The following is a 14,086-nucleotide window of genomic DNA, read 5'->3' on the forward strand; positions in this document are numbered from 1 at the left end:
CCCACCTTGGGTGACTCCTCAAGTAGAGGCTTCTCTTCTCTGGCTCCTGCCTTCCTGTTCTAGCTTCCTTTGGTCTTAGTAGTAGGTTTGCTTTGTTTGTTGTTAGTAATGTCTGATTTCCTCACTATTCTATTGGCCTCTTTGTTCTTTTATCTCCTATATAACCAATTTCCTCTAGTTTAAATGTTAAGAATAGTTTCTATTTTGCTGTTGGAATCTGATGGAAACAATTGTGAAAGGTGCTTGGGAGAACAGGGGAGAAGTACATTGTATATCCTAAGTGTTGGAGGTGGGTGAGAAATAAAAAGGGAAGGTTCTTTGGAATTAGTGGTTCCACAGTTGAATAGTGAAGGTGACTAGGAGTAGCAGCTAGAGAGTAATAGCATGAGCAATGGCACCCAATAAGAAAATGTCAACGTCTCTGGAGCATGGTGTGAGCCAAGAAGATGGGGCCAGGGAAGTACATAGAGGCCAAGCCATGAAAGATCTTGGGTGTTAAGCCAATGAGTCTGGGTATTACATTAATTAGGCCTCTTTCAGTCCCACTTACAGAAATAGGAATCAAAATAGGACAGAAGCATAGCTGAGCATTATGAAAGGGAAGGTCACCGTAAATGAGATGATTGAGAAATTGAGGGTGTTGGATAAATTGTCCACATGAAACTAAAAAGTTCCTGAGAATGAGAACAACACAGTGAGTCACTTGCCAAATTATCAATGACCAGTAGGTCATGAATTGAAGATTGATACATGACAGAGATGGGAGGTATCAGAGGGAGGTGGAGAAGGGATTTGAACATAAAAGTGGAGAAGTGTTCTAGGACAGTGTCAAGATGAGGAGAGGTGAGTTCAGTTGGTTAGGAGTTTTTGAATAGACTTCTGGGGTCAAATTCAGAAGCAGACAGTATGGACAAACTGTAGAGTCTGGGTTTATAACAGCTGCCTTTGGACAGAATAGGTAAACATGATCCTGGAGGGATGTGGATTATCTCAGATTCAGCTAAGAATTGGGCCTTATTAAAGATAGAAGAAATATTGTTGTGAAGCTAATTAGAGGGAAGAAAGGACTGAGGGCCAGTCTGATTAATTGGTTGTCATCTTCCTGACCTCAGTAGGTTCTCAGCTCCTGAGAATCCTTCCTAATGAATCTGAGGGAAAGGTTACCATCTAGGCCTGCTAATGAAGAGCCTTCCAGAAGCTGACAGTAATTGGATGGATGTGCATTTGGAGTGGCCCTGCTAGGAAAAGAGACCCATGAGCTGGCTAAGGTCATGAGCTGGTTACTTGAATCAGAGTTCCTATACCTTGGGTACCTTTAAGATGACAGTGACAACATCTCCTTAGCATAACATATGAGCCTTCCATGAGTCTGCATAAGACTTACTGTCTCATCTCTCATCACTTTGAGCGTTCTGCTCTAATGATAACAAACTACTATGGTCATTCTAACATATACCAAGGCTGTTTTTTGCCCCATTATCTGTGCTTGTGCTGCTTCCCCTGCCTGGTGTACTACACATGCATATGCTCACACATACACTCACAATCACCTGTCTTTATCTAGCTGATATCTGTATAGGAATCAGTTTCTCCAAGAAGCCTTCCCTGCCCCTCATAACAAATGCTTCCTCTTGTGCCCTGCTAATCCTCATACTTCCCACCATTCCAGCATTTATCACTGTAATATTGTCCGTGTGTCTATCTCTCACACTAGACTAGGAGCTCCTCAAGGGTAAGAACTACCTTTTCAAGTCAGTGTCATCATGCATGTTGAAGCTGAGCTTTTATGACCCCTACTATCCACATCCTCTCAAGCACACCCTCCATGCTCATTCCCCCCTCCTTCCTTCATCTCTTCATCAACCAGCACTCACCAAGCACCTATACCTTTGGCCACTTCTGGGGCTCAGATGAATGGCATAGTCCCTGCTCAGGGATCTCCTTGTCAAATGGACTTCTACCATGCAAGGTAACATGTGCTGTAGCACAGGGAAGCACAGACGGGAATGAAGAGGCTGTATCTAAGCTGAGTCCTGAAAGAATGAAAAGTTAGTTAGGTGAAGAGTTTTGCTCAGTTCTAGCCTCAAATACTCCTCTTTCCAGTAATTTCTGGAGGCCTCCTCCTGCTCTCTTCCCATGCCACTCTCTCCCTCCACTGCATTCCTGCACAGCCTCTGGTTTGCTCTACTTGGGTTAGAAATGTTATAGTGTATTCAGTCACTATTCAAACTGAGAGCGAGACAAAGGGGCATGAGGGATAAGAGCCCTGGCTTATGCACCATTTCCCAGTCTAGGTTTTCCTATCTGTAAATTGCAAGTAATAACCCCTGCCTTGCTCTCTCTGACCACCTGCTCACAAGGTTGTTTTAAAATTGTATTTGTGGGGCACCTGGGTGGCTCAGTCAGTTGAGCATCTGACTCTTGATTTTGGCTCAAGTCATGATCTTGTGAGATTGAGCCCTATGTCGGGCTCTGTGCTCACAGTGTGGAGCCTACTTGGAATATGCTCACCTGCCCTCTCTCTCTCTCTCAAATTAAAAAAAAAAACCATAAAAAATAAAAATAAATGAAACTGTACTTGTGAACTGTTATAGACTATGCATATGTGAGGGGTCTGATTAATGTATCTTTTCAACAATTAGATTCTGTCTTCCTTTGTCTCTGGCTCTCAACATAAGACCTGGCACAAGTCAATGTTCAGTAAAGACTCAGTTTATTGATTGACCCTGAATGATTAGGAAAAAGAAGATTTCCCTAAAGGCTCTGGGTGCAAGGAAGCTGGGACTAAATTTAACTAGGAATATAAGGAAAAGGGAATTAACATGTATTCCACATACAATAATTTCACATACTCTTGTGCATTTAATTCTTATTACCACCTTATGAGGTAGGTAATATTCACCCCATTCTACAGGTAGAGAAATAGAGGCTGAGAGAGGTTGGGCAACTTGCCCAAGGTCACACAGCCAGTAGCTGACAGAGACTGTAATCAAATACAGGCTATATGACTCCTGGGCCTTTTCTCACTGCCCAACTGTACAATATGACATGTCCTCCCCTCAGTGCCAGTTCCTCAAAAGGGATTTGTGCCGTGGCCTTGACCTGCATTCTCATCTTCATCCAAACTGATAGTTAAAGCCTACTTACTTCTTTAATTTGCTCCTTTCCTAGGCAAGCAATACACTCCCTCCTCCTCTCCAAATACTGTCACGTGTGATAAGCCAGTCAAAGGCCAGAGAGTCAATTTTTATGATATTAATTAAGGAAAAGCTACATGCTGAAGGGTCTCTGAAGTTGACTGGGTTTCTGTGGCCTGAAAATAATGAGCCAGCAGCTGACTCCTTCTTTATCACAAGTCGGTGATTAGCGCATACTCCTGCTGCTTGCCTTTCTCAGGCTGGAAAAAGGGCCACAGAGAGGCTGTCAACCAGAGGAGGCCTGGAAGGAGCCGGGAGTGCCTTCAAGCTGAGATGGTGGAGGAAGAGGAGTCTTGTTTGTACCTTCAGTCCACAGTGGGATAATAAGGAGTAGGAGTGAGGAGGAAAAAGAGCCCCTCCTTTGTGGGAAAAGACAATAAAAGAGGGAGAACAGAATGAAGAGGAGGTAAGAGGAGCAAATGAAAGTAGGGAGAAAGAAACTGTATTCTAACAGGCAACTTCCCACAGTGGTGTATCTGTCCTTTCACTTGATTATCCCAGCTGTTCTCACCAGGAACACACTGTGGCTATTCCTATTTGATCATCGAGGAGCCTGAGACTCAGAGAGGCCAAGTGATTCACAGAGATAAAGTGACTTGCCCAGATGCAGATGGGGTGGTAGTCAGATAAAGGCAAAGGCCAAAGAGGCTTGTAAACAAGAGAAAGATATAGTCAGAAAGACAGAAGGAGGGTGGGGGAAGGAAAGGAAAGCTGGCCAGGCTGAGGTGATTGAAAGGCAGGGGAAAGTGGAGGAAAAGCCCTAGTCAAAAAGTTCAAAGCCTGGGCTTCTCCAACTTGTGCCTCTACTTATCTTGGGCAAGTCAGCTTATTTCTCTAAGCCAGAGTGTCTACATTAGTGAAATGGAGAAGGTCTGCCCAAATACTCCTTCTCCCAGGGGTGACATGAGGATCAGATAAAATAATTGATGTGTTAAACACATTGGAAGACTGTGAAGTGCTGTGTACACATATTGAAGTATTCACTCTTTCAGAAAACACTGAGTGACCCCCCAATGTGTGTTAGGCACAAGGCTATACACTTTACATGCATTATCTTGTTCAATGAGGTGGGTAAAATTATCACTATTTACAAACCAGGGACTTGATTTATAAAGAGAATAGGTGACTTGCTGGTGATAAAATAGCTGCCCAGTGGTAAAACCAGGATCTGACTGTAAAACCAGTGCAGGTCATGCCTGCCCTGTACCATTTCTTTAAAGCAGAATCCCCTGCCATGGAATTAGACCTCCTTGCTTCATTCCTTAGCACAAGCTATGTTCATTGAGAGTGTCCTGGCCAGGAAACATACAAAGGAAGGGAAAAATCCTTACTATTATCTCTCTTCTCTTCTTAGGATTTGACTTCTTTGAAGCCAGCGCCAAGGAGAACATCAGTGTGAGGCAGGCCTTCGAGCGCCTGGTAGATGCCATTTGTGACAAGATGTCTGATTCGCTGGACACAGACCCCTCTGTGTTGGGCACCTCCAAGACCACCCGTCTCTCAGACACCCCACCACTGCTGCAGCAGAACTGCTCATGTTAGGCAAGGCCCACCCCACTGATCTCCCCTTCTTGTGACCCCACCCACTCTGCTTCCCCTATTACACTCTGTCCACCCCCAGCCCCAAGCAAGCTGAGTTGCTGCTGTTGTTTGCCTGCAGTGGAGATGGAAGCATGCCCCTCGAATTCTCTGCAGATGACCCCACTTGCAGACACTCAGCCCCAGAAGAACAGCCAGGTCATGGCATGGGTAAAGGTTCACTTTACAAAAGAAGACTCGATCTTACAAAGGGGATTCACTTCAGGGACCTGGAGAGAGAGTCTCCTTTCTTCCTTTAAAATAAGATTTCCTCCTTTTACCAAAACTTGACACATGCATACTTTTCAGGGCCTGGCCAACTGGGTAAGTGAGGCCGACCTGCACAGCTAATCCTATTAAAGAAAATCTCATACACAACATGCTTGTTTCATATCAGGCTCCCTGTGGGGGCTTCCTCTCAAAGCCCTATGGCTTTGGCTCTCAAAGCCTTATGCCTATTACCATGGATGCCCACAGGGCCTGGGCAGTTGCTGTGGTGACAGGCCAGAGATAATCTCCAGAGAGCTCAGACTCTCTAATGATGCTAAAGGAGTAAAGGCTAAGTCAGAAATACATTTAAAAGAAAAGATTATTCCCTGCAAAATGTCAAAGGTTCATGCTATATTAAAGAGCAGATGAGTGAGTTTGAGAAAGAGAAAGAAAAGAGAATCACAGGCAAGATAAAGGAACAGGTCATGACTTTCTGATTAGGTTGCTTTCCAGGTGGTTCTTAACTCTCCATGAAATTGGTCTTTGGTTTTTAGACTCCTGGAATTTGAAATATTTGGACTTACCTGGTCTGACTAGTCAATTCCAGTCTTCACATCTCTGATAAGTGGTGTCAGGCCTCACAACCAAATTTCTTTCTTCTAAAGCATACCTTCTAGGCAAGGATGGGCATACCTTCTTTGGGCAGCTCTCATAATCAAAAGTTTTCCTTTCTTTAAGTTGAAATTTGTGCCCTGGCAATTCCTCTTCCTCTTCTTACCCCATTTGTACCATCTCTGCTGTCAGAGACCTCAGAGTCTCTGCCCCCACCCCTTGACACCTTCAGATGATTTGAAAACAAAAATTATGACTTTTGCCTTTTCTCCTAGTCAAATAGTTCTGCTGTTCTTCATGGTGTCTTCCCTCCAATTCACCCTTTCCTCCAACCCATCTTTCAATCACTGCTGAGTAGTCCAACTGGGAAATGTAATTCAAGGCAAAATAAATCTAAGCGGGCATGACCCTGAAAAAAATGGGAAAACTGAATTCAAAGGTCCCAATCCCAAACTCACTCTCCTAGAAGTGAAATCTTAGTATCTACTGAAGAGAAGATGTGAAACCACTCCTCATGGAAGCTGCTTAATTAAACACCTGAAGGAAAAACCCACACCAAAATCAAAACCACAAAAAAAAAAAAAAAACCTTTGATACCATAAACAAATGGAGTGTGTTCTAGCTTGTTTAGACATGGCACATGTTTGGTTTTTAGCTGAAATAATGACATGGAACTAGCACTGATTCCTAAAAACCTTTCCTCCCAGCCCTGGCCTAAATCCCCATTTCCCCCTGCACTAACATACCATCTGAGAAGTTGGTGGGGAAAGGGGGAGAGTCTCTCCCAATTTTTTTGTCCATTCCAAATGCAGTTCATTATCCTAGGAAAGTGCATTAACTAGCATAGGCCCAATGACTACGTAAGAGGGCCCCCTGCCACCCTGCCAGAGTCCCACACTGTAGAGATGTTGCTTTCTTTGATGCGATTCAGAGGATAGAGCTTTTGGACTTGGACTTGGAATCAGGAGACCTGGACTCTGCCCATAAATCAAGTGTGACTCTGGACCAATCACTCCATCTCTGAGTCTTGATTTTCCACCTATAAAATGAGGAGGTTATTTGGGTAATCTTTAAGGCCTCTTCTAGCACTATAATTCTGTGACTCCTTTTTTCACCTTCATCATTTCAGTTGGTCTGCAAAATGAACCTGAGAGATGAAGACTATCACCCCAATGTCATTGTAGCTAACACTGAGGTCATGCTTACTCTATACTAGGCACTGTTCCAAGCACTGTGCATATATTAAATTATTTATCTTCTCAATATCTTTGTGAGGGATGCACTATAATCAACCTCCTTTAAAGATGAAGTAAGTAAGGTACAAAAGTTCTCTAGCTTGCCTAAGGTCACATAATGAGTAAATAGTAGAGCTGGGGTTCAAATCCAGGCAGTAAGCTCCAAGGTATGTGCTCTTTACCACATTCTATATGATATTTTTTATAGATAAACTATGACCCAAAAAGATTAAGAGACTTGACCAAAATGATACAGCTAGCAAGTATTAGAACCTTGTTAGGATTCAATCCCAAGGCCATCAGATTCTGAGTCCACTGGAGAAAAGACTTTTGTCTCTAATTGTTAACAAATTACTCAGCTATTCAGACAAATTCAAGATGATGGATATCTAATGCTTCTGGAAAGGAGTCAGTCTCTGAAGCAATCAGGTCCCAAGAGCCTGAGCAAAAATTGTCCAGTGTTTTTCAGGACCAAGTCCCTGTATCTGCCTCTGTCAGGAAATTCTTACCTAACACTCAAGCAATGCTTTAAGCATCCTCCAGCAATGGGGCATTTTGCAGGAGTGACTTGGTTAACTTCTCCGACCATGGACAAATGAGATCCCTTCACAGGCAGTGATTCTTGATGTACTTTTTACACTCCCAAGTCAATACAGGTCAGGGATAATTACTATTTTTCTGGGCAGGAATACCCATCTACCCTAGTACTAGGATTTCAGACTGAGCTCCTAATAACATTTCACTATTTTAGTACATATACCCAATAATCTTTTCTCTCATACTGGGTATCCAGGCAAATATTGAACTTTCTACTTAAAAACTGTTAAACTCAGGGACCAGTTTGAGAGCAATCATCTTTCATAACAGATAGAATCAAGAGTTAAATATGATGGTGGCAAACTCTTCTACTGGGCAACAGACCAACAGAGCTGCTTGCTAGATGTAGTCCCCCAGCCCTGCTCTGTGACCTCGTTTCTGCTGCATGGAAGGCAGGAGCTTCCAGCTGATTACAGTGCAATGTTTATCAATCACAGTAATAGTGCAATTAGCCACCAAGGTTCAAGCTGCATAATATGTGTTAGTGGCAACTTGTCCTGGTTTTTTCATCTTGCTTAACAATCCAAATAAAAGAAGACAAAAACAAAACAAAACAAAACAAAAACAAAAAAACCTCTTGACCTCAAAAGAGGCAAAAGTAGGCCAAATGTGCAATACAGTATTGTAGCTATTCACAGAATCTGTTTTAAATGCATGTGTATCTGTAAATACAAAGTGATTCATGACTTATTATTGTCTCCTAAGTCTGTAGCATTAATTAACTTTGGGAGTAGCAATGGGGTAGACTTACTGAATGGCCACAGACTCAAATATTAGATTTGGAAAGAGCTTAGAGACAAGCTTGTCCAGGCTCCCCATTATACAAAGAGGAAGGTTGAGGTCCCAGGAGGAAAAGGAAATTTCCTAAGGTCACTCTGCAAGTGTATTAGTGATAGAGTCAGGACTAGATCTTGGATCATCTCTAGGTAGAAATTTATCTATTCTGTATCTACTGTGAGCCTGACACTATTAAACACTAGATAAATATATATGAAAACAAATTATCCCTATCTGGAAGGTGCATATAGTCTAACAGAAGTGTTGTTTCTAAGAGATACTATCCCAATTTGGCAGTCAAGGAAACAGCCTCGGGAAAGTTAACATGTTTAAATCAGTAGTATCATTTGAATCCACCTCTGGCTGACTCGTGTTCATTCAATATTTCTCTTCAGGTTGTGTCTCAGATGAAGGGTATATGGGGTTGTGGTAGTGACAGACTCCAATGTCCCAATTGAGATTGTTTAATTAACTCTGACAATCCTTTGCTCTCACAATTACTTTTTGAGTGCAGCCTTGTAATGTCCACAGAACGATATGAATATTCTCCAGACCTGACTTTCCCATTCACATCACCTGCTGCTCCAAAGCTTTTTGCTGGGGTATCAAGTTTTCCAGAGTGTCTTGAGGAATGTTTGCCTGAGTTTGTTTACCAATAGTTTGGGGTAAGAAGGAATTACAGTAACCAGTGTCCTGGGATCTCATTGATTTCAGATTCTGCATCTCTACTACCCCTGATTACCTGCCACAGTTGGAGGCTCAGCCTATGCCTGGGAGTGCATGCAAGAGACAGGCTCATGAGACATGAATATTGTTAAGTGATGTTTTTGAAGGCCTAGGTCCCTTATATGAAGGAGGCAAAACTCAAATTTATTCATTCATATTTACTCATTCAATAAATTAGTGTGTAGTATGTGCCAGGATATAATCAATGGCAAATTAAATACAATCCTTGCCTTCATGAAGCTTATAGTCTAGTAGCTTGTGGTTTAGTCTAGACATTGTAAAACACCCAAATATAATCACAAAGTGCTCTGAAGGAAAGGTACACCATTCTATGAGAACACAACTGGAAAACCTGAATTACATTTGTGGAGCTGTTTTAGGAATCCTAGGAAGACTCCACTGACCATTGCTTTACATTCCTCAAGCTTTCATCTTTCAGTTCAAACTTTTGATGCCTGATCAAACACAAATCCTCCAAAAGAGTAATGATGAGAGAAAGGATACCTGTACTTGTGAAATGTCTTTAGACTGCCTGGTTCAGAGTTAATTATTGTCTTCGGAGGAACATAACAAACCACTACAAAACTTAGTGACTTGAAACAACAAACATTTATTATTGTTCATGATTCTCTGGGTTGGCTGGGTGATTCTCCTGGCTAAGGCTGGATGGCCTAGAATGACTTCATTCACATGGCTAGGGTCCCAGCTGAGATGACTAGGGTGGTTGAGATATCTCTGCATGTGTTTTCATCTTCCAGAAAGCTCCTCAGACTTGTTCACGTGGTGGCAGAAGTTTTTCCAGCACCATGAGAAGGCAAACTCCAGTGCAGAAGTACTTTTCAAGCCTCTGTTTGTATCATGTTTGCTAATGTCCCACTGACTAATCCAAGTCACATATAAGGGGTGGAGAAATAGATGCCATCTCTTGATAGGAAGAGCTGCAAAATATTTTCACCATTTTTTTCAACCCACCAAAGGAAACAACACTAAGTCTTCTGAAACCAAGTCTGGTAAATTTCCGTGGGTCTTAAAACCTGCTATCCCCAAAGAGAAATGTCAAAATGGTTTACAGCAGGACAGTCTTACCATCTGTTTAGTTGTCCAAAGGGTCTACTCTGGAGGAATGACAACAATCTGCATGGGATTTTGAAGCATATTTTACCGTTCATTTGGTTACTTCTTAGCTGCTCCCTGAGGGATGAATCTGGCTTCTCATTCTGTGGGATTAACCATAATAATGGTTGTGATTCCCACCTGAGATTTCTGGCTGGAAGCGCAGCAGAAGGATTCGTTATATGCATAAAGGATAGCTTGAAGAACAGTTGAGGGGCACCTGGCTGGCTCAGTTAGTAGAACATGCAACTCTTGATCTCGGGGTTGTAAATTTGAGCCCTATGCTGGGTGAAGAGATTACATAAAAGTAAAATCTTAAAAAAAAAAAAAAAAAAAGAACAGTTGGGTCCTCTGCTGTAGCTATACTATCTTTCTTGAAGACCTCATCAAGTTCTGCAGCTTTAGATGCCAAGTCTTTGGTAATGACATGTGTACATAAGTGCCCATTAGACATCTCCATAGCTCAAACTTAAAGTGTCCACACTGGGGGCACCTGGGTGGCTCAGTCGGTTAAGTGTCCGACTTCAACTCAGGTCATGATCTCACGGTTTGTGGTTTTGAGCCCACGTGGGGCTGTGCGCTGACTGCCAGCTCAGAACCTAGGGTCTGTTTCAGATTCTGTATCTCTCTCTCTCTCTAACCCTTCCTTGCTCACGCTCTCTCTCTCTCTCTCTCTCTCAGAAATAAATAAGACATTAAAAAAAAATATCCACACTGGAACTCTTAATTCTGCTTCAAATTTATTTCAACCCTAGTCTTCACAGAAACCTTGATATTCTTAATTCCTTATCTTTCTTTTTCTTACTGTCCACATCCAGCAACAAGTCCTATGATTCTACTTCTAAAATATATTTCAAGTGCCCACTTTTCTCCATTTCCATTACCATGATGTTGGTCCAAGCCGTTTCTCTCTTAGACAGGTACCACAAAGCTTCTAACCAGTTTCCCTAATCCACATTTGCTCCCCTATAGTCCATCCTCCACAAACACAAATATTTTAAAAATATAAATAAATGTGACAGTTCAAAGCACTGAGGTTTACTTCAAACCACACATAAAAATAATCCAGAAACTTCAATTATTATTAATTATTTAAAAATTTTTTTCTTAACATTTATTTTTGAGAGAGAGAGAGAGAGGCAAAGTGTGACTGGGGGAGGGTCAGAGAGAAAGGGAAAGACAGAATCCTAAACAGGTTCCAGGCTCCGAGCTGTCAGTACAGAGCCCGACACGGGCTCGAACCCATGAACCATGAGATAATGACCTGAGCCAAAGTTGGATGCTTAATCAACTGAGCCACCCAGGTGCCCCATTAATGGTTATTTTATCAATTCTCTTTCTAGCCCCGAGTCTGCCCCTAACTTACTGTTGGACCCCTGGTAAATCATTTCTTGTAATAGCCAGATATCAATTCTCCCCAGGATTTCTTCTGGAAAAGCAATCTCTTCTTTCGTGGTACTACTGCTCTTTCATCCAAACCAGGTGATTCTAGTGAAGACTACCAGTAAAGGGGGCTTGTGATCAAGTAAGGCCAAGCAGAATTCTTCCCTAGGATTTAAAAAGAAAAAATTGGAGTTATTTTCTTCCAAATATTCCAAATATTTTTTTCTGACAAATATTATGAGGATGTGTGCTCTAACACTGTGAGAATGCTGATGTAGAATGCTATTCCCAACCCATGTGTAGAATGCTGATCTATGGTAGGAGAAAACAAGGTCATCATGCAGACAGAACCATAGGCATAGGATGAGAAAGTGTGCCCTGTGGCTTTCCCAGCCCTGCTTCTGGCTTCTTGAGGTTTGGCATGTCACATCTTCTTTTGATTCTATTAGACAACTCAGTATGTGTTCCTAATAAAGCCCCCATTTGGTTTTGCTCATTGGAGTTAAGTTCCTAACACTTAATGGCCAAAAATACATTGTTCTCTTTTTGGTTCTCAGTTTTCTCCTTTATACATACTCCCAGCTCCAAGTGTAATAATTCTATTTTTTTAAACACTGGATCTTTCAGAAAAACCTCACTTCTGAGGGCTTTCTGATAAAGACTTTGTATAATCTCAAACTAAAACCTACTCTCTTCACCACTTTCTCTTCATGTATCTGAATGTAAAAGGAAGAGGGATTTCTCATGGTGAGAAGTAGTTTTCTACAAACACTGATGACAGCACAAAATTTCCTGTAGTTAGGTCACTGTCCACAGAGTCTGACTTTCCAGGGACTCAGAAGCTAGACAAAACAGGGAGCACCACTGCTGCTCTTTCTCCACATCTGTTCCTATGTCTGCCAACTCAGTGATACCCACCTTCTTGACAGAATACCATTGACTGGACTGAGTTGTGTGACATTTGTTTTGCCTGCTTCTCTTCTATCATTTTAAAGTGGCCGAAAAGCAAATACTCAAATAGGAAATCTCTGGGAGACTTGAGTAAGAGTTTTATTTTACTTGGTACAAAATCATGCCGTAGAAATACTAATGTCTGGCAAAGTAAATCAGCAAGTCCCTGAGGGGTGTGATTAGGATTCCCAGCTCCCTTCAGATTCTGATGCATCTCTTCATGGTTTTTGCCAATGGACTGGGGTAAAGCCAATAGGCTGTGCAACCTTGATTAAGTCACTCTCTATTTCTAGGCTTCATAAGTTTAGATCAGATGGTTTCTGTAGGCTCTTGGCACTAATGCTCTGTGATTTTAGAGCCATTTTCTGTCAGAGCTGCAAGTGGCAAACGGAATTTTGGCAAGAATCCTTTCATTATGAAAGCCTTTTTTTCTTCTTGGGTACAATGAAAATAGCCAAGACTGTGTGACGCCCCTCATCTCAGGCTTGTGACCTTGGCTTCTGAGGCTTCCAGAAAGCATCTTAGCAATTAAATGCATCTGGATGGTCCATGCCTACCTGTTTCAGGCCAGAGGTTCCTAAAGTTCAACAAGAGGAAGAAGAACAACAAGTCTCTCTGATGAAACTTGTTGAGAATGGAGCACAGACATATGTGTTTGAGAAGCGACACCAGACAGCCATATTTAAGAGCCAGAAATGCATTCACTTCAAAGGGGAATTAATCTATCAAACACCAAACCTGTGCCAGGCTGACCTGGGCAAGATCTTTCTGAGGACAATTTCTGTCATACAGCTGGAAGCCTGGAAACTAAAGGGCTGAGAAATTCGCATCTATCTTCCAGTCCCCCCAAATGTCAAGTTCCAGGATCAGGACTGAGAAAGTAGTAGCATAGTGGAGTGCTTAAGATTTGTAGTCCAGCAGATCTGGGTTCAGTCCTTGGATCTTCAGCACTAAATAGTTGTGTGACATGACTTTAAGAAAATTATGCGTGAAGCTTCAATTACTTCATATGCAAATGGAATAATATCTACCTCGAGAGGTTGTTGAAAGATTAAATGTAGGAATGGGTGTAAAGTCCTTAGTGTGGTGCCTGATACTCATAGTAGGTGCTGAGCATCTAGTGTCCACTACTGTACTACACAAGGTCATTCCAATCAGGCAGTGTTTTCTGGAGCTTTTGTCAAAAGATGTCCCATCAAGGATTACCTGGCTGGCTCAGTTGGTAAAGCATGTGACTCTTGATCTTAGGGTCATGAGTTTGAGCTTTACATTGGGGATAGAGTTTACTTAAAAAAAAAAAAAAAAGCCCCCCCCCGCCCCCCCAGCGCTCAGAAAAACAGGATTCTGAAAGACCTGGGTTTGAGTATTGCAACATACTAGCTGTGTAACCTTGGACAAAGATATTTTCATCTATAAAATGAGATTAATAATCTTGCCCATTTTACAAAATAGTTGTGAGAGTCAAATAAAGGTTGATTTTTAGAAACTGAAATGTTGTGGACATATAAGATAGAGCCACTCACTGTAAGGGGGTGGGAGTAAGCATCATTCATCCCAGAATGAAACTGAGCTTATCCCATCCAGAGCCATTTCCAAGGGTCTCTTCTACCTCTACCAACTTCCTCCTCTCCCCCCATATTTTGGTCCTAGGAAGCTAACCTCACATAGAAATATTAGGTTCAACATGCCTTACACCTAGAGTTTGGG

At 42.0% G+C, this 14,086-nt stretch overlaps 1 protein-coding gene across 1 annotated transcript in view; it reads left to right on the forward strand.

Annotated features, from left to right (window-relative positions):
- The window catches only part of RAB3B (RAB3B, member RAS oncogene family), a 71,797-nt gene extending 63,678 nt beyond the window's left edge, over window positions 1-8,119 (forward strand). Inside the window, exon 5 of the mRNA XM_039237964.1 lies at window positions 4,552-8,119. Within this exon, the coding sequence (XP_039093895.1) occupies window positions 4,552-4,739 (188 nt within the window). The 3' untranslated portion in view covers window positions 4,740-8,119. The remainder of the gene's footprint in view (window positions 1-4,551) is intronic.
- Window positions 8,120-14,086: the final 5,967 nt, after the last annotated feature.

The sequence above is a fragment of the Hyaena hyaena genome, unplaced genomic scaffold, assembly GCF_003009895.1.
Source record: "Hyaena hyaena isolate Hyena2069 unplaced genomic scaffold, ASM300989v1 scaffold_5, whole genome shotgun sequence".
NCBI classification, from domain to species: Eukaryota; Metazoa; Chordata; class Mammalia; order Carnivora; family Hyaenidae; genus Hyaena; species Hyaena hyaena.